A 21,365-nucleotide genomic window follows, 5' to 3' on the forward strand; every position below is an offset into this window, starting at 1 on the left:
CTTAATGACTGGCATGTTGTCAACATCAGTGAAGGCTGTCACCCAAATGGGAACCTATCCAGGATACTGCTATACTGCTATCTGTCTCAGATCTTGTATAATCCTCAGTACGGTATCTTAGTACTGTTGTCCAAGTGCCTCCAGAACTGAACTACCACCACCTTTTCAATCACTGTCTATGATAATGGGAGATTGGGAATGGGTGAGACTAGATGATCACAAGGATCCCTTCTGGCCTTATAATTTATGAAAATGTCAAGTGCTGTTTAAAAACAAACAGACAGAAGCCATACCACACAGACCTAGGTCACATTCAAACCAATAAAACAGATGAGGGATGACTGTCAGCTCACTCTATGCACCATCTAACCTTGAAAAATAATTTGACGATCTCAAAATATTTTCAGTTTAGAAAAAATGCAGCTACATTGTTCTGTAAATCTTGCAGGCATTTGGGTGCAAATCCTTCATGAGGTAGAAACCCTCAGCTCCTACTAACTTCACTTGAAACTGGGTGTGCACAGCATCTTTCAAAAAGGCACATAGCAGTTTTTAGGATTCAATTGTTACAGAATAAATCACAAGTTTTCTTGTACTCAATCAGTTCTATGCAAAAATCTAGAAAGTACACAAAAGTACTTACTGAGATAAAGATGTTAAGGAGGTTTTCCAGGGTTGGGAGCTGTGGAATCAGTTTCTGTACCACTTTGCTAAAGGCTTCAAATATAGAATGATCATATATGCTTGTCAGATAAAAGCTGGAAAAAATGTCACCATATTTTCCTTTTAGCCATATAAAAGGAACATTCTGAATCTGTCATAATGAGCGTGTAAAATATTTTGAAACACAAAGTACTTGAAGTTATACATTTTTCCCTTGTGATCAGAAGTTGCATAATGTTTCCAAAACACAGCTCTTCAACAAACTGAAGTCAATAATTAAAACAATTACATATATTTTCAAGGCTATATTTAGCATGACAGTATACAATATGAATACATAAAACCATAGATACTGCAAATCTGTGCTATATATGGAGTTTAATGATGTAGATCCCACTTCAATATCCTCTGGAAAACATTTTCTGTATACCAGGAGAGCAATATTACATAGCTTTTATGTATTGCTTTACATCTTGAAAATAGTAGGGATGAAATTAACAATGAAAAAATGCCACCAAAGTCATTAGCTACTCTATGAATTAACATGTTTGTGAAGCACTATATGCATTATGATGGCATTTCTTATTTCACAAGTCCCAAGAACAGCATTAAAGTTTTTAATGTCCTGTAGCTCCCAGTTTGTTGAAGTGCATTATTTTCAATTATTTGCTAAAATAACCTGTTGTTCTTTCTACAGACTGAATAATTTAGTCAAAGGCATTACCTTTTCCCTTAATAGTCATATCTAATAAATTCTTGTTGCCTGCTACTTCAATAGATTAGAAAGTGATAAACTGTCTATAAGATAGGTTGCTCTGGGTTCTGGCTTTAGCAATAAACATGGCTTTTATTCTTTTCCAGCAGACTCTGTGCACAGTTGCTTCACTCACCTGAGGTGAATTTTCTCTAATCCAGCATCTGCAAGGTCATCATTTGCCCTCTGGTGAATGTCTCTTTGGGTTTCAATCTTGTGATCATCAGACAAACCATCCACTTTATGAATAAAGATTTCAAAGTTGATGTCTGGATTCACTTTATAAGCTCTGGTCACAGTGAGATGCAACCTAGCCAAGGCCTCCATATAATCATCCTAATAATGGAAAAATAAAACCCACAACCTTACGACAAACAGTTATGAGACAAAAGCTAAATTTTATAAGATACTTGCAGACACTTCTACAGTTCAAAATTCCTTTGTTTTAAACTTCTGGGATCATAAAGGCCTATATCTGCACAAAGTCCAATTGCCGTCACTAGCAACTCCATGAAAGGAACCAGAGACTTTAAAGCAGACTAGTTATTTTTGCATTTAAAATAAAAACTAAACTAGGTTTTGAACCTTTATTTGCAAAAGAGAGGTTAAAAATAAACCAACTCTATCAACTTAATTGTAATTGGTGGTTATAGTCTTCAAAAGCACTTAAGTCCCATTAAAAGTCAACAGGACTTCGGCTCTAAGTCCCTTACGTGCTTTTGAAAATTTGACTGTCTCCATGTTTGCCATTCCATTTGCTTATAGCTGGAGGAGAAAAACAACGAAGACAAACAGGTGACCTGAATACCACCCTTATAACTTTCTCTTTACCTGAGAATCTATGACAAATATCAGTGCTCCAGTGCCTCTGAAAATCATCTCATAGTCAAATGTAGGGTCAAAGAAGTCAATTTGCCCAGGAAAGTCCCATATCTGAAAGTTAACAAAGGAGCTGTTGGAAACATCTTCTCTGCAGATCTTGTTAGTGCTCTCCAAGAAAAGGGTTTCATTTGGAGACATTTTGTGAAAGACAACTTTCTGAATGGAAGACTTCCCACTTCTTCTCAGTCCCATGAGTAGGATTCTTGGCTTAACTTCAGTACTGAAGGGGTCACTGAAATCCAAAACTGAATAAACCACACAATAAGCAGAATGATACACTCCAGCAGGGATAAATTACAACAGTTGTATTTATATTAAATACTATATTATATGCACTTTATATTTATTTACATTTTGCAGTGTTAATTACAGTACTTTAGTTTACGTGCATTTATATCTGCACCTAGACTACAACTGCCAACCTCAGAAAGTGGAAAGAAAGATATTTAAAATAAGATTTCTTCCCCCCTCCTAAACTAATATTTGAGAACCTACTACTTCTCACCTGAAAAAAAGATGAAGAGTGCTCAGGGCAAGATACCTGAGTAGAGAGCTATTAGGTGGCATCAAACACACATGTTCACACAAAAACAAACTCTTCATGCCTCCCACAACCTAAAAACATCTAGGTCTAATTTGCATTATAATCAGATACGTATTTTGCAGCTGTGTTTTTGTGGAGTAATAGAAATAACCAGCATCCAGTTAGGGAATGTACACTCTTAAGGACCATCACTCCCTGCTGTCACTTCACTATTTATCTTACTGCTCACTGATGCCCACCATGTAGCCTGAATGCTCAGCAGCCCTAGAATGAGAATTTGGTATGCTACTACTGTACTGCACTGTAATTGGCATCAGAACAGAGTTAATAGACCAGACCTATCAGTGCTGACAATTTTGGACCTCATATTGCAAATCATCATGTACAGAACTCCCACTGAAGAAATCACAGTTCTGTGTGCTGTGCATTTGCAGGATTGAAGCCTCAATGAACATTTTTAAATGAGGTACAGTACGGCATGAGGGGGAATCAAATGTGTGTTGCAAGTCCCCAGTGAGGCCATATATTTTTCCACAGTGTAAAGTGATAACACGTTTTGCAGTGACTGAGATGACAGAGGGCTTTAAAATGTACCCATTCATTGATATAAAGCCAGAAGTATAATCGCTCTTCATTTCTCCCCAGCTTGAAGCCTTACAGCCACAGCAAGATCACCATTTTTTTTTTTACAGTAAGTCTGCAACCCAGCAACCTTTCAGACTCTCACTCTACCTGCATCAGCTGCTTTGGAGTACAGGATTTTAAGAATACGTACTCCTTTTGGCCTTGACTGCTGCAACCCCGCAACTCTTTTCAAATTACTTTCGCTGAGATACTCTACCTGGCTTGTCACTCTAACTACATTACTCCCCTCTTCGAGTCCCTCCATTGGCTCTCCCTCCTCCACCACAACAAATACTGTACAAACTTTTCCTTGATTTTTTAATGGCCTTTCTTAATTTAGACCTACCTAATTAACTGTTCTGTTATGAGATAAATCCCTGCCTTTGTTCTGCCAAGGATGCCAGTCTTCATCACCTGCTTATCGGCTTCCCTTCACTCTTTCTCTTATGCTTACCTATACACAAGGGAAAGATTCCTTGTCAAAATCCGTACGGCTACCTCCTTATTCTCCTTCAGATCTTTCCTAAAAAGGCACCTCTACGACAATGCCTACAAGTCACTGCTGACTGAAAATGGTTCAGTAGGTAGAAGGTTGCTATTACTGCTGATTAGCTGTGTGTGAACGGTTCACCAACATTTGATGAAACATGCTTCTGTTACTGTTACCTCATCCACGCATCCTGATTGCTTATTTTAGACACCTGTTATACCATGTCTTTAGATAATAAAATCTTTTGGGGCACATGCCCCTTTTCACCCAGACTGAATACACACTATCATGTATCACCTCAGGAATATGTGCATGAGGTGGAGATCAGAGAGCCTCTCACAAACTGTAAAAGAATCACAGATAATAAAATTATCAGGTAGTTTTTGGCACAGGGGAGCTATTGTCCACAGCTCTAGTCTAAAAATCTTCATTCTTATAACACCTGCCACTGCAGCTCAAACTAAAAAAAAACAAACCAGGATCATTTTCTATTACACTCTCATTTTATGACTCAGTCCTTCCATCCACAATTGTGTAACTATCAAAGAAATGTTAGAAGCATCTCTCTTTTTCGATTAATGCTTTGTTTTAAACAATTTGCTTCTTTCTTATTTGGTTTTATTTAAAAAAAAACTAACAGTATTCTCTCACATGCAACCCAGCTTTGAAAACTTGCATATGTATGTATGTATCTGTGCATATGTGCAGGCATGTTATCTGTTAACAGCCATAGCATTCAAAAACAACACCAGAGACAGATTGTCATAGTACTGATGTAGGTAGGAAACGATGGTCCCACTAGTAATGCAAAGAGAAAGTGATTACCAGGCTGCAGTTTAGCCTTCATTTATGTCATTTTGATTCAAGAGAGATAATTTTGTGGATCTTGACACAGACTCAGAAAGCACTTGCCTAGTGATCTTCCTTGTATTTCTATGCAAAAGATAAGAATTAAGAACAGTATCAACAATGTGATTCTAATATCACTGTCCTTTTGTTGTCTAATTAAACTTGAAATACTTTAAAAATGTTTTTTAAAATAATCTAATTTCTCTTTATCCAATAGCAAGGATTATTGTTGGTTATCCAGACAGCTACTGGCTCTATCCAGTTGGGGGTGGGAGGAAGGGGGAAGAGTAGAATAATACTTTTTCTTGCTGACTCAGTCTGCTAGAGTTACAGACCATCCTATGCAGGATTGTAAGCCTCTAAAGAAAATACATGCCATAGGTGCTTCAGGAGGAGAAGGTGGCAACTTAGCAGGCAGCAGTCTTCCTTCTAGGCCAGTACTGAACCAAAGCCTCAGCACAGCGTTGAGGCTCATTGGGCTGTTGGAAGTTCGATCTCCAACAGAAGAGATGTTACTGTGTGCTATTAGACAGCTTGTATTAAACTCCAGAGGTGGTTGCTTTTCAACAGAGGTGAAATTTAGAGGAACAAACTATTCCAGCATAAGCACCAGTGTACCAGTATAAGCATCCACACAAAGGGACATAACAATTTAACTTTTTCAGTAAATTACAAAGATAACCGAAATAGTTAAATTGACAAAAAGCTTTATATGAGGCTTATGAGTTTTTAAAATGTTTTGAGACCTTAGGCTGAAAGGTGTTACTGGATATAATTACAAAGTACTTTCATGCAGTTCTGCAACATTTTGTCTGTACCATAAAGCACATATAAGGAACAGACACATGAACACAGCATATATGAAGGATCAAGATAGCAGCAGACAGTGGTCTGCCTCAGAGAACAATCGTTGCAGCAGACTAACAACATTGGCAACAACTAAATACCTCAACAGAAAAGAGAACTCTCACACCCACCATGAAAGACATATTGTTAGTTCACTGTTGGTGTAGTGTACAGATATATTATAGCAGCAAAGAGAGATTGTCTTCACTTGTTGTGTGTGTAACAATTACTCTTCTTCCTTCACTTCTCTGAAAACATCTTTTGGACCAAAAACCAAAAATGATACTTTTTAGACAAAGGACCAACCTTCATGAAAAGGTACCAAAATTCAAAATGAATGAGTTCAGGAATGGCAAATGAAGGATTTGATCCTGAAAGTTCTTGACTGCTGATTAGGACCATATATATGCCTTCAGCAAAAACAGTTGCTGGGGAAGGGAGATCTGCAAGATACCTGACAATGAAAGGAGCTTTATGAGATCAGTCTAAAATCCAATCTAACTCATAGTATTCATTCCCCAATAAACATTTTACAATTAATGACACTGTCATAATTTATAATTGACTTAATTCAGGGAAACACTCTAAGTAAATCTGGTATGGAAAATTATCTCAATGACTGGCATACTTGAATGTCATCTTCTGATCACCAAGCATTTAATATGTAATCTGGATCCAGAGTCAAACTTTGAGCATCTGAAATTCAAACTCAGTTCCAATTTCAAAAGAAAAATTTAATGACCTGAACTAATCTCCCCAAACTCAACCATCTCCCAGCTTTGGAAGGTTTGAAATCCAGAAATAAATGTTGTAGCTCAGGCCCATCTTTATAAAGTACTGTAGGAGACAGTTATGTATGACATGACAAAAGATTCTAGAGTAGTAATCTAATGTACTCTTATCGCTACACAAGTGTATGTATTCAAAGTGAAATACTATTAAAGTTAAACAAGTACAGGCACCTCTTGATGACTAATGTTACATAAATTGATGTTTTGTTTGCATGCGGGAAAAATTCATGTCAGTGCAGGGAGACCTACACAAGAACCTAAGAGGGGTTGAAGTAGTATAGATTCTCTGCACTGGGTGAATTTTGCCCATAAAGTGTAAGCTATGTGTTGTCATCAAGCCTATAAGTTCTTCCAGAAATTGGGTATGTTACTTGAAGTACACATGCTTGGGGTGTGCACATCAGGTATGTAAAAAAATGTAGTGCATATCCTGCTATGTGTCTTGCGTTAATTATTCAAGTGTTATTCCAGGGGAACTAATATCTTCTCTGTATTGGCACAGAGCATCACATTGGCACCACCTACTGGCTCAAGAGCAGCTAGACTAGGCAGCCACTGATTGTGACATAGTGTTACCGGAATGGCTGAGGTTAAGTGCAGATGATGCTATAAACTCCCTGATCCCATGATTTTTAGATAATTCTAAAAGGCCTGTACCCATACCCTCTTGTACTATGATCCCATTAGATATCACGAGTTAAACAGTGTCAGGTTGGATAATACATGGATGAAAGCCCTCCAAGTAAAACATAGTTGTTGCAGAAAGTGGTGTTGGCAATTTGGTGCGGGGGGAGAAGGGAGGGATCTCATTATTCTTCATGAATAACAAACCCTAGCTCAAGCATGGTGTTGTGATAATTCCATTGCTGGAGGTATGGTCTTGTGGACAAAACAAACCAAAGTTCTGGGACTTCATAGTTTGTTTTTTTCTAGAAAAGAAAAAGAAAAAAAGGTATTTGAAAGATTCCCATTGCTTCAAAATATACAGTACAGTCGCATCAATGTGTATGTACACGTGTTTATATAGGGTATGCCTACACTGTAATTAGATATCTGCAGCTGGCCCATGCCCCGTGACTCAGGCTCGCAGGCTTGGGACTAAGGGGCTGCTTAATTGTGGTGAAGACATTCGGGCTTGGACCGCAGCCCAAGCTCTGAGACCCTCCCACATCGCAGTGTACTAGAGCCCAGGCTCCAGTTCAAGCCTGAACATCTACACTGAAATTAAACAGCCCCTTCGCCCGAGCACACAAGCCACTTGACACAGGCCAGTGCGGGTTTTTAATTACAGTGTAGATATACCTATATAGGGCAATTTGCTAACTGTCTTGGCCAACTCAAGATCATAAGTGAAAAACTTTTGATGATTTATTTAATAAAAAACACTTTGGATGAAAGACTGTCTTTTGCTTTCCTTCTAGTCTGTGCTTTTTTTTTTTTTGCATGTTTCAAAGAATTAAAAAAAAATTATTTTGTCCAAAACCAATTATTCTTAATGACTTGAATTTTTAAATGAATTGTCATGTTGGGTAAACTTTGCCAAACTGCTCAACTTTTTCTGAAATCCTAATTTAAAGACTGCTTAATGTTAAAACTATACTTAAAAACAATTGATGTGAATTCTATTGCTTTTAGGACTGTAATTTAGCTTTCTTATTTTTCAAGTTTCAGAGCTGGAGATACATAAATTATATTTTCAGACCTATGACGAGATGGCAGAATTGCTAGAGCATTTTCCTTTGAGAAGATTAGAGATTTCCTTATATGTAGAGGAATGGGAAGATACATTGTCCGCCCACATTCTTTTGTTGAATGCATGACAAGTCCCTCCCCAGCTTGCCACAGAAATGCCTGTAGATACGTCACTACAACTTTCCAGACTAGGTTACTGAATTGTAGTTATGATATGACAAACACTACTCTACACATTTCACTTACTCTGGTAGTGGGGAAAAAAATCTATTCTTCCCTTTACAGAATAAAATTAGTATAATCATTGATATTTCTTACTGAAAAGGCTAACATTTATAAAAGTGAAGTTTACGCATAGTACAAATCTTAAAGATGTCAACAGTTTCCACTGGAGGGCAGCATGATCCTTTATTTTAATTTTCATCTGAAACCATGAAAATCCAGATTGCTAGTTAAATAATGTGCCCTTCGGAAGTATTCACAAATCAAGTTTTGTGCAAAACAACCTATCCAGAAGCACTTTCTTACACAGTGGAGATGCCTTTAGGCCATGACAGAATTCAGATATCAACAGCAGTTTTGCACATATTTATACAGTGTCACTGGCATACACACTGTGTTATAGAGAAAAAGCAAAACAAAAGCCCTTCTCAGAGAATTTATAATCATTGAGAGCAGTATATAGTCTTTACTGTGTTCTGCTAGTGAGGGTAGTACATAGTCTATACCATATTAGCTCCTTCACATTACTGGAGATGCTCACTAATATTTAAAGCAACACTCCATGCTTTAAGAAAAGGAGGACTTGTGGCACCTTAGAGACTAACCAATTTATTTGAGCATAAGCTTTCGTGAGCTACAGCTCACTTCATCGGATGCAGGACCTAGGGGTGACAGTGGACGAGAAGCTGGATATGAGTCAGCAGTGTGCCCTTGTTGCCAAAAAGGCCAATGGCATTTTGGGATGTATAAGTAGGGGCATAGCGAGCAGATCGAGGGACGTGATCGTTCCCCTCTATTCGACATTGGTGAGGCCTCATCTGGAGTACTGTGTCCAGTTTTGGGCCCCACACTTCAAGAAGGATGTGGATAAATTGGAGAGAGTCCAGCGAAGGGCAACAAAAATGATTAGGGGACTGGAACACATGAGTTATGAGGAGAGGCTGAGGGAGCTGGGATTGTTTAGCCTGCAGAAGAGAAGAATGAGGGGGGATTTGATAGCTGCTTTCAACTACCTGAAAGGGGGTTCCAAAGAGGATGGCTCTAGACTGTTCTCAATGGTAGCAGATGACAGAACGAGGAGTAATGGTCTCAAGTTGCAGTGGGGGAGGTTTAGATTGGATATTAGGAAAAACTTTTTCACTGAGAGGGTGGTGAAACACTGGAATGTGTTACCTAGGGAGGTGGTAGAATCTCCTTCCTTAGAGGTTTTTAAGGTCAGGCTTGACAAAGCCCTGGCTGGGATGATTTAACTGGGAATTGGTCCTGCTTTGAGCAGGGGGTTGGACTAGATGACCTTCTGGGGTCCCTTCCAACCCTGATATTCTATGATTCTATGATTCTATGCATACTGTGGAAACTGCAGAAGACATTATATACACAGACACCATGAAACAATACCTCATCCCACCCCACTCTCCTGCTGGTAATAGCTTATCTAAAGTGATCACTCTCCTTACATGCATCTGAGGAAGTGAGCTGTAGCTCACGAAAGCTTATGCTCTAATAAATTGGTTAGTCTCTAAGGTGCCACAAGTACTCCTTTTCTTTTTGCGAATACAGACTAACACGGCTGTTAATCTGAAACCTCTCCTTACAATGTGTATGATAATCAAGTTGGGCCATTTCCAGCACAAATCCAGGTTTTCTCACCCTCCGCCCCCCCCCCCCCCACACACACACACAAACTCACTCTCCTGCTGGTAATAGCCCATCCAAAGTGACCACTCTCTTTACAATGTGCATGATAATCAAGGTGGGCCATTTCCAGCACAAATCCAGGTTTTCTCACCCCCCACCCCCATACACACACAAACTCACTCTCCTGCTGGTAATAGTTCATTCAAAGTGACCACTGTCCCTACAATGTGCATGATAATCAAGGTGTGCCACAAGTACTCCTTTTCTTTTTGCGAATACAGACTAACACGGCTGTTACTCTGAAACTCCATGCTTTATAGGTTTCTTTCAAATAGTCCTCTTTAAGTCCCTATCCTGTGTCCCACACCAAATAGTGGGGGACAATTACGATATATCCCTTGCCTAGTTCACAGAAGCTGGCGTTGCAAGACATGTACGTGCCACATCCGCTAAAGATTCATATATCCCTTCATGCTTCAACCATCGTTCCAGAGGACATGCGTCCATGCTGATGATGGGTTCTGCTCGATAACTATCCAGAGTAGTGCAGACCAACGCATGTTCATTTTCATCATCTGAGTCAGATGCCACCAGCAAAAAGTTGATTTTCTTTTTTGGTAGTTCGGGTTCTGTAGTTTCTGCATTGGAATGTTGCTCTTTTAAGACTTCTGAAAGCATGCTCCACATCTGTCCCTCTCAAATTTTGGAAAGCACTTCAGATTCTTAAATCTTGGGTCGAATGCTGTAGCTATCTTTAGAAATATCACATTGGTACCTTCTTTGTGTTTTGTCAAATCTGCAGTGAAAAGTGTTTTTAAGATGAACAACATGTGCTGGGTCATCATCTGAGACTGCTATAATACAAAATACATGGCAGAATGCAGGTAAAACGCAGAGCAGGAGACATATAATTCTTCCCCAAGGAGATCAATCACAAATTTGATTAACGCATTATTTTTTTAACGAGTGTCATCAGCATGGAAGCATGTCCTCTGGAATGGTGGCCAAAGCACGAAGGGGCATATGAATGTTTGGCATATCTAGTACATAAATACCTTCCAATGCCGGCTATAAAAGTGCCATGTGAATGTCTGTTCTCACTTTCAGGTGACATTGTAAATAAGCAGTGGGCAGCATTATCTCTCGTAAATGTAAACAAACTTGTTTCTCTTAGTGATTGGCTGAACAAGAAGTAGGACTGAGTGGACTTGTAGGCGCTAAAGTTTTATATTGTTTTGTTTTTGAGTGCAGTTATGTTACAAAAAAAATCTGTATTTGTAAGTTGAGCTTTCACGATAAAGAGATTGCAATAGGAAGTAAATTGAAAAATATTATTATTTCTGTTTATCATTTTTACAGTGCAAATATTTGTAATAAAAATACACCTCTACCCCGATATAACGCGACCTGATATAACACTGGTTCGCATACAACGCAGCAAAGCAAGCCTCTTCTTCCCTGCCCCCCAGCCCAGGTCTGGGAGGCAGGAGCTGTGGGGGGGCACTATTGGGGGCCCCACAGGCCCAGAGCGGCCCGGGTGATTAACGGGGGGCTGGGAGCAGCCTGCTCTGCTTCCCACGCCCCAGCCCCGTCGCTCAGGGGAGGGGACTTGGGGGAAGGGATCCTGCCCCACACTCACCGGCAGCGGCCCCAGCCCGCTCCACTCCGCTACCTCCCAGCTGCAGCGCTCCATTTCCCGCCACCGGTGAATACGGGGGCGTCCTTTCCCCAACCTCCCCACACTCACCGGCGGCGGGAAGCGGAGCGCCGCAGCTGGGAGCTAGCGGAGTCGAGGGGGCTGGGGCCGCGTCGCTCTGCTTCCCACCGCAGGTGAATGCGCGAGGCATCCTTTTCCCAACCTCCCCGCACTCACCGGCAGCAGTGGAAGCAGAGCAGCAAGGCCCCAGCCCAACTCACTCCGCCAGCTCCCAGCCGCGGCGCTCTGCTTCCCGCCACCGGTGAGTGAGGGGGGCGTCCTTTGCCCAACTTCCCCGCACTCACCGATGGTGGGAAGCAGAGCACCTTAGCTGGGAGCTGGCAGTGAGTGCCTGTCAGGGGGCTGGGGTGTGGATAGAAGTCGGGGCAGTCAGGGGACAAGGAGCAGGGGAGTTAGGTAAGGGGTGGCGTCCTGGGGATGATTAGGGATGGGGGGGGGGTTCTCTGGAGGGGGCGGTCAGGAGACAAGGAGCAGGGGGGCCAAAGCAAGTTCGATATAATTCAATTTCACATATAATGCGGTAAGATTTTTTGGCTCCCGCGGACTGCATTATATTGGGGTAGAGGTGTAATATAAAGTGACCACTGTGCTCTTTGTATTTTTGTTGTAATTGAAATCAATGTATCTGAAAATGTAGAAAAACATCCAAAATATTTAATAAATTTCAACTGGTATTCTATTGTTTAACAGTGTGATTAAAACTGCGATTAATCGTGATTAATTTTTTAAATTTTTTGAGGGGAGGGATAGCTCAGTGGTTTGAGCATTGGCCTGCTAAACCCAGGGTTGTGAGTTCAATCCTTGAGGGGGCCATTTAGGGATTTGGGGCAAAAATTGGGGATTGGTCCTGCTTTGAGCAGGGGGTTGGACTAGATGACCTCCTGAGGTCCCTTCCAATCCTGATATTCTATGATTCTATGAAATTGTGGTTAATTTTTTGAGTTAATCATGTGAGTTAACTGCAATTAATCAACAGCCCTAGTTCATACATACTAGAAGTGGGGGTGGGAGAGAGATGATGTTCTTATCGCTAAAGAACAAACTGAGAATCAGAAGATCTGGTGGGTCTGTCGCAGAACAGAACCCAGATCTGGCATTCTGGTCCTGTATGATTTTTGGCCAGTCACGTAGGTGCTTTGTTGTACAGTTTCCCATCTGCAAGTGAGAAGATTTTTTATTACATACTCTCAAGTGGGTTGTGAGGCTTTACAAAATTAAGTGCTCTGAGGTCTTTGAATGGAAAAACAAAGAATGATTATATGTGGAAAGCTAGAAGATTACTGTGTTTTATGCACTAACATTTTCCAGTGTTCAGCCAAAAGGCAAGTAACTACTAGTCTTGGGAGGTGATCCACAGTATGTTCAGACACTCCCTTTGCATGTACAATCATAACCCCTATGTTTATATGTTGGAGTACAGGGACAAAGCAAACTAATAACTTTTGGAAAAAGTTATCTGCCATGTATTGATCTTCCTCCACTCCTCTTTCATGGGAAGGAGGGATCTGTGACTCTGATCTTTTCAGAGTTTGCTCCATGGGTCACAGACAAGGGTACAGGTAAGTCAAGTAAGCCAAGGGTAAGAGAAAGACATGTTTCTCTCCAGCCCAATGGAAGTTAAGTAAAGGAGATAACACAGCTCCAGGATCCCTCTATAGAGACTCTGCCCTTTTCAGGCCTCAGAAGCAACAGGCAGGTCAGATCCACTCAATTTCCAAGAGAGCTGTTGGTGGCCAGAGCCTTCTTGGAGACACAGAGTCTCTATGAACTGCCCTATCCACCTGTGGATTCCAGAGAGCCATCCTGTTTAGAAGAGGGTCTCATGGTTCATTCAAGGGAAAGAGAGTACCCCTGAAGGAACAACAGAGGATAAATTCCACAAGGGGATCCCTCCCTCAGTGCTTTTGCCTCCTCCAGATGTTTCTGGGACACAGCTGTTTTCATCAGTTAAATATAATATTATTATGCTACTAAAAAAATGTTTTCTAGAGTTGTTTTTTTTAACTGCTGCAGTGACAGCAAGGGTCTACTGAGAAATAATCACCATTCTCTTCTCAGTAAATTCCTTTGGATTACTTGTCTACAGCAAGTCTTAAACTCTACCCAAATTAAGAGTTATTTAAAAATAAACATGCTGTCAATTAGGAAACAAAAAAATTATAACTAATTTATATCAATCTTTGCAGACAGCTTTCCTAGCAAAAGTGTTCATATATGACACGTTGGGAAAAAGATGTGGACAGACAAATTACTCCAGAGGAATGGGGTTTGATTTGGCAAAGAGGATCAGCAACACACATCTGTAGCACAACAAAATAAAATTTCTTTAAGATACTGTTTCAATTGTACCTCATACCAGACAGCTTAAAAAGAGAGAGAGATTGTATGGGGATAAATGTTGAGAAACTGTGGTGAAAGATGAGATTTTATGTATGTATGCAGGACATGTCCAGTCATTAGAAAGTATTGGGATGCAATCTGTAGCCACATATCACAAACTATTGGATATTTATTATCAAATGATCCTTTGGTAATCATCCTGGGACTTCCTAGTGGTCACACAAAGGAAATAAAGAATTAATCTCTCATCTGCTAGTAGCTGCTAGGATATTGGTGGCATCTCACTGTAAAAAGAAAAATAGTCCAACTTCGGAGGAATGCTTCAAAAATATGGAAGGCTGTGGTTATGAAAAAATTAACACAAAAACTATGTATCCAGCAAAATAGACAGAGAACAGATAGATACTTAGCTATTTGGTTGCATTTTATTCAATATTCAGACGTAGTACATTCACCTGCAAAAACACCAGGACACCTGTCCAATTTTTTTGAATATTGATATATATTGACATTTGATAGACATACCTGGTCTGTTAAATGTGTATACAGAGATTTCACTCAATATAATAAAATCACTAGAAATTACATAAGTGTTATAATGATGTTCATTCTGTAATATGGTAATATCCTGTTAGAAAGATTGCATGAATATATTCCTGTATCTCTTTAAACAAAAGCTAACTGTTGTAATGAATTGCTTTGTTTCTGACATTTACATGACAAGGATTTGTAAACTAGTTAAAACTTCCTAAATAAATAAGTAGTTTGAAAAACACAGAAAATCCCTTACTCAGATTTTTTAAGTGACTTTAAAAGTAATAATACCTATTGCACCATATCATTGTATATCAACGAATATTTGGCTTTGTACTTAAAAAGCAACTCCCTGAAATATTCAGTGTTCTCCAAGCTCTTTTGTAAAATGTAACAGTGTTTCAAGGGAAAAACAGTGCACATTCTAAGTGAAAGCAACAGGTGTTGGCCTGGCCTACCTCTTTTGTAATGTATTTCCCAACAAGCATTTGTTTTGTAGCATCACTGTTGCCTCCACATGCACTGAAGGATGAAGCAAATGGCAACGCAGGCACCCACAGCAACACGTATATGCACACAGTCACACAGGCATTTAAGCAGAGCCTGGAAATCTGGGGACTGACATTCACAGCTGCAGAGCAGCCCTGGACACAGAACTATTTGCTTGCTGCTGCCTTTTATAGCCTGACATCTGTCCTCCCCGCTTCTTGGCACTCTAAAGAAACATCACCAAGCTATGTCCATTCATATTATACATGGAAAACTTTCATGGCAGAAGACATGGTAAGTACTATATGGAGATGTTTTTGTGTTTGAATGTCTCCTATTCCCATTCCCTAACACATATAACCAGTGCTGCTCTCCTTCTCCCCCCACCAGAACACTGAGTCCCCATGTCCCACCATCCATTCCTGTTCACATTTCCTAATGCATCCCTATTCCTTGTACATTCTCTTCACCATACAGCCACCTTGTTTTCCCTTCCTGCCTCCTACTCCATAACACAGCCAACTTTGACAAGCTCACACTTGCTTACTCTCCCTCCCGCCACAATACAGTGATCACTGCCCTACCTCCCTACTCAGTATCCCTTACACCCTCCCAAAACAGACCCTATCCCAGGGGTGGGCAAGCTACGGCCTGGGGGCCATATCTGGCCCTTCAGAAGTTTTAATACAACCCTTGAGCTCCTGCTGGGGAGCGGGGTCCGGTGCTTGCCTCACTCCAGCACTCTAGCCGGGGGCTTGCCCCGCTCTGTGCAGCTCCCAAAAGCAGTGCCATGTCCCCGCTCCAGCTTCTATGCCTAAAGGCAACCAGGGCGCTCCACACACAGCCTCCGCAACTCCCATTGGCCAGAAACCATGGCCAATGGGAGCTGCAGGGGCGGCACCTGCGGACGGGGAGCATGCAGAGATGCCCGGCTGCGCCTCCCCTTAGAAGCCAGAGGGTGGACATGCTGCTGCTTCCGGGAGCTGCTTGAGGTAAGCGCCGGCTGGAGACTGCACCCCTGACCCCCTCCCACACCCCAACCCCTGCCCTGATCCCCCTCCCACCCTCCGAACACCTTGGTCCCAGCCCGGAGTACCCTCCTGCACCCCCAACCCCTCATCCCCAGCCCCACCCCAGAGCCTGTATCCCCAGTCAGAGCCCTCGATCCCCTTCACACCCCAAACCCTGCCCCAGCCCAGAGCCCCCTCCTGCACCCTGAACTTCACATTTCTCGCCCCACCCCAGAGCCCGCATACCCACCCACACTGCAACCTCAATTTCATAAGCATTCATGGCCTGTCGTACAATTTCCATACCCAGATGTGGCCCTCAGACCAAAACGTTTGCTTACCCCTGCCCTAACCCCATCCTATACCCCCCCCATCACCAAATCCTGTCCCATCCCACACCCACCCAGCCAACCCCTTCCTTTATCCCATCCTCAGGGCCAGGACCTCCCCCTATTCCCAAAGAGCCAGACTCTTCTCCCTCCCCCACACTCAGACCCTACCTTGGTCCATCCCCCTACACCCAGAGCCAGTCCCCGCTCCCCACAGAGCCAGTCCAGTCTCTCTAGCCCCTACCCACTCTCCAGTCAGTGTATGCCTTTATCCTATCCCCGCATCCAGAGCCAGCTCCTCCCCATCCCCATAAAACCAGCCCCAGCCCTGCCCCATTCTCTGTTCCCCCACACCCTACCTCTGTGCCCTCCCGAGAGAGCCAGTCACCCCAGCCCATGCCCCTCACAGACAGCCCATCTTGCCTCATCCCTCCATATCTACAGTGCCAGCCCCTGCCTTGCCTCATCCCCCCCGTACCTACAGTGCCAGCCCCTTCCCCACCCCACACAGCCAGCCCCTGCCTTGCCTCACCCCACAGTGCCAGCCCCTTCCCCACCCCACACAGCCAGCCCCTGCCTTGCCTCACCCCACAGTGCCAGCCCCTCCCCCAGCACCGGGTCCGCTCCCGGCCCCGCAGGCTTGGCGCGGCGGCGGCGGCGCTGCCCTCCCCAGCACGGCGGGGCACTCACACGCTTCGTCGGCGCCGGTCTCCGGGTCTCCATCCGAGAAGGACTCGGCCCCATCCCCGTAGTCCGCGAGCCCAACAAGTTCATCTTCCTCCTCCTCCTCCTCCTCCTGCTGCGGCTTCCTCGGCACCTGGCTCATCGCGGCCGCCCCCCGCCGCTGCCGCGGGAGGTTCCGATTCGATCCCTTCCCCGCAGGTCTCGGGCCGGGCGGCGCTGCGACCGGAGCAGCCAGCCAGAGCCCCGCGTCCTCCCAGCGCAGCGAGCGAGAGAGACTGCGTGACCCGAGTCACCTGACACAGCCGGGCGGTCACTTACTCACCCAGGCACCGCCGCCACGCTCTGCACACGCACGGCAGCGCCACGCACTCCGCCCAGCCCCCGGCGCTGGCACAGGGCACTGCCACACTTGCGCGCCGAGCCGGCCCAGTCACACCCACTCCTTCCGCCCCCGTCACCCACAGACAGGCAGTGCCCCACCGAGCTGTGCCCCAGGCGGTAGCCAGGCACACCCACAGCCTCCCCCATCACTCACAGTCACTGCCACACTGAGCTGTGCCCCAGGCCAGTCACACTCACAGCCTCCCCCATCACTCACAGTCACTGCCACACTGAGCTGTGCCCCAGGCCAGTCACACCCACAGCCTCCCTCATCACTCACAGTCACTGCCACACTGAGCTGTGCCCCAGGCCAGTCACACCCACAGCCTCCCTCATCACTCACAGTCACTGCCACACTGAGCTGTGCCCCAGGCCAGTCACACCCACAGCCTCCCCCATCACTCACAGTCACTGCCACACACAGCTGTGCCCCAGGCCAGTCACACCCACAGCCTCCCCCATCACTCACAGTCACTGCCACACACAGCTGTGCCCCAGGCCAGTCACACCCACAGCCTCCCCCATCACTCACAGTCACTGCCACACACAGCTGTGCCCCAGGCCAGTCACACCCACAGCCTCCCCCATCACTCACAGTCACTGCCACACTGAGCTGTGCCCCCGGCCAGTCACACTCACAGCCTCCCCCATCACTCACAGTCACTGCCACACACAGCTGTGCCCCAGGCCAGTCACACCCACAGCCTCCCCCATCACTCACAGTCACTGCCACACACAGCTGTGCCCCAGGCCAGTCACACCCACAGCCTCCCCCATCACTCACAGTCACTGCCACACTGAGCTGTGCCCCAGGCCCGTCACACCCACAGCCTCCCCCATCACTCACAGTCACTGCCACACTGAGCTGTGCCCCAGGCCAGTCACACCCACAGCCTCCCTCATCACTCACAGTCACTGCCACACTGAGCTGTGCCCCAGGCCACTCACACCCACAGCCTCCCCCATCACTCACAGTCACTGCCACACTGAGCTGTGCCCCAGGCCAGTCACACTCACAGCCTCCCCCATCACTCACAGTCACTGCCACACACAGCTGTGCCCCAGGCCAGTCACACCCACAGCCTCCCCCATCACTCACAGTCACTGCCACACTGAGCTGTGCCCCAGGCCAGTCACACCCACAGCCTCCCCCATCACTCACAGTCACTGCCACACACAGCTGTGCCCCAGGCCAGTCACACCCACAGCCTCCCCCATCACTCACAGTCACTGCCACACACAGCTGTGCCCCAGGCCAGTCACACCCACAGCCTCCCCCATCACTCACAGTCACTGCCACACTGAGCTGTGCCCCCGGCCAGTCACACTCACAGCCTCCCCCATCACTCACAGTCACTGCCACACACAGCTGTGCCCCAGGCCAGTCACACCCACAGCCTCCCCCATCACTCACAGTCACTGCCACACACAGCTGTGCCCCAGGCCAGTCACACCCACAGCCTCCCCCATCACTCACAGTCACTGCCACACTGAGCTGTGCCCCAGGCCCGTCACACCCACAGCCTCCCCCATCACTCACAGTCACTGCCACACTGAGCTGTGCCCCAGGCCAGTCACACCCACAGCCTCCCTCATCACTCACAGTCACTGCCACACTGAGCTGTGCCCCAGGCCACTCACACCCACAGCCTCCCCCATCACTCACAGTCACTGCCACACTGAGCTGTGCCCCAGGCCAGTCACACCCACAGCCTCCCTCATCACTCACAGTCACTGCCACACTGAGCTGTGCCCCAGGCCAGTCACACCCACAGCCTCCCCCATCACTCACAGTCACTGCCACACACAGCTGTGCCCCAGGCCAGTCACACCCACAGCCTCCCCCATCACTCACAGTCACTGCCACACACAGCTGTGCCCCAGGCCAGTCACACCCACAGCCTCCCCCATCACTCACAGTCACTGCCACACTGAGCTGTGCCCCCGGCCAGTCACACTCACAGCCTCCCCCATCACTCACAGTCACTGCCACACACAGCTGTGCCCCAGGCCAGTCACACCCACAGCCTCCCCCATCACTCACAGTCACTGCCACACACAGCTGTGCCCCAGGCCAGTCACACCCACAGCCTCCCCCATCACTCACAGTCACTGCCACACTGAGCTGTGCCCCAGGCCCGTCACACCCACAGCCTCCCCCATCACTCACAGTCACTGCCACACTGAGCTGTGCCCCAGGCCAGTCACACCCACAGCCTCCCTCATCACTCACAGTCACTGCCACACTGAGCTGTGCCCCAGGCCACTCACACCCACAGCCTCCCCCATCACTCACAGTCACTGCCACACTGAGCTGTGCCCCAGGCCAGTCACACTCACAGCCTCCCCCATCACTCACAGTCACTGCCACACACAGCTGTGCCCCAGGCCAGTCACACCCACAGCCTCCCTCATCACTCACAGTCACTGCCACACTGAGCTGTGCCCCAGGCCAGTCACACCCACAGCCTCCCCCATCACTCACAGTCACTGCCACACACAGCTGTGCCCCAGGCCAGTCACACCCACAGCCTCCCCCATCACTCACAGTCACTGCCACACACAGCTGTGCCCCAGGCCAGTCACACCCACAGCCTCCCCCATCACTCACAGTCACTGCCACACTGAGCTGTGCCCCCGGCCAGTCACACTCACAGCCTCCCCCATCACTCACAGTCACTGCCACACACAGCTGTGCCCCAGGCCAGTCACACCCACAGCCTCCCCCATCACTCACAGTCACTGCCACACACAGCTGTGCCCCAGGCCAGTCACACCCACAGCCTCCCCCATCACTCACAGTCACTGCCACACTGAGCTGTGCCCCAGGCCCGTCACACCCACAGCCTCCCCCATCACTCACAGTCACTGCCACACTGAGCTGTGCCCCAGGCCAGTCACACCCACAGCCTCCCTCATCACTCACAGTCACTGCCACACTGAGCTGTGCCCCAGGCCACTCACACCCACAGCCTCCCCCATCACTCACAGTCACTGCCACACTGAGCTGTGCCCCAGGCCAGTCACACTCACAGCCTCCCCCATCACTCACAGTCACTGCCACACACAGCTGTGCCCCAGGCCAGTCACACCCACAGCCTCCCCAATCACTCACAGTCACTGCCACACACAGCTGTGCGCCAGGCCAGTCACACCCACAGCCTCCCCCATCACTCACACTCACTACCACATTGAGCTGTGCCCCAGGCCAGTCACACCCACAGCCTCCCTCATCACTCACAGTCACTGCCACACTGAGCTGTGCCCCAGGCCAGTCACACTAACAGCCTCCCCCATCACTCACAGTCACTGCCACACTGAGCTGTGCCCCAGGCCAGTCACACTCACAGCCTCCCCCATCACTCACAGTCACTGCCACACTGAGCTGTGCCCCAGGCCAGTCACACTCACAGCCTCCCCCATCACTCACAGTCACTGCCACACTGAGCTGTGCCCCAGGCCAGTCACACTCACAGCCTCCCCCATCACTCACAGTCACTGCCACACTGAGCTGTGCCCCCGGCCAGTCACACTCACAGCCTCTCCCATCACTCACAGTCACTGCCACACTGAGCTGTGCCCCAGGCCAGTCACACTCACAGCCTCCCCCATCACTCACAGTCACTGCCACACACAGCTGTGCCCCAGGCCAGTCACACTCACAGCCTCCCCCATCACTCACAGTCACTGCCACACTGAGCTGTGCCCCAGGCCAGTCACACCCACAGCCTCCCCCATCACTCACAGTCACTGCCACACACAGCTGTGCCCCAGGCCAGTCACACTCACAGCCTCCCCCATCACTCACAGTCACTGCCACACTGAGCTGTGCCCCCGGCCAGTCACACTCACAGCCTCCCCCATCACTCACAGTCACTGCCACACA

General features: G+C 46.5%; 1 protein-coding gene across 1 annotated transcript in view; it reads right to left on the reverse strand.

Annotated features, from left to right (window-relative positions):
• Nucleotides 1-17,438, reverse strand: part of RRAGD (Ras related GTP binding D) — a 31,306-nt gene extending 13,868 nt beyond the window's left edge. Inside the window, exons 1-4 of the mRNA XM_084624097.1 lie at nt 17,105-17,438; nt 2,249-2,544; nt 1,554-1,753; nt 644-758 (exon numbers count right to left, since the gene is read on the reverse strand). Coding sequence (XP_084480223.1) covers nt 644-758; nt 1,554-1,753; nt 2,249-2,544; nt 17,105-17,240 — 747 coding nt within the window. The 5' untranslated portion in view covers nt 17,241-17,438. The remainder of the gene's footprint in view (nt 1-643; nt 759-1,553; nt 1,754-2,248; nt 2,545-17,104) is intronic.
• Nucleotides 17,439-21,365: the final 3,927 nt, after the last annotated feature.

This window comes from Lepidochelys olivacea (assembly GCF_965140295.1).
Source record: "Lepidochelys olivacea isolate rLepOli2 genome assembly, chromosome: 3".
In the NCBI taxonomy this organism is placed as follows: domain Eukaryota; kingdom Metazoa; phylum Chordata; order Testudines; family Cheloniidae; genus Lepidochelys; species Lepidochelys olivacea.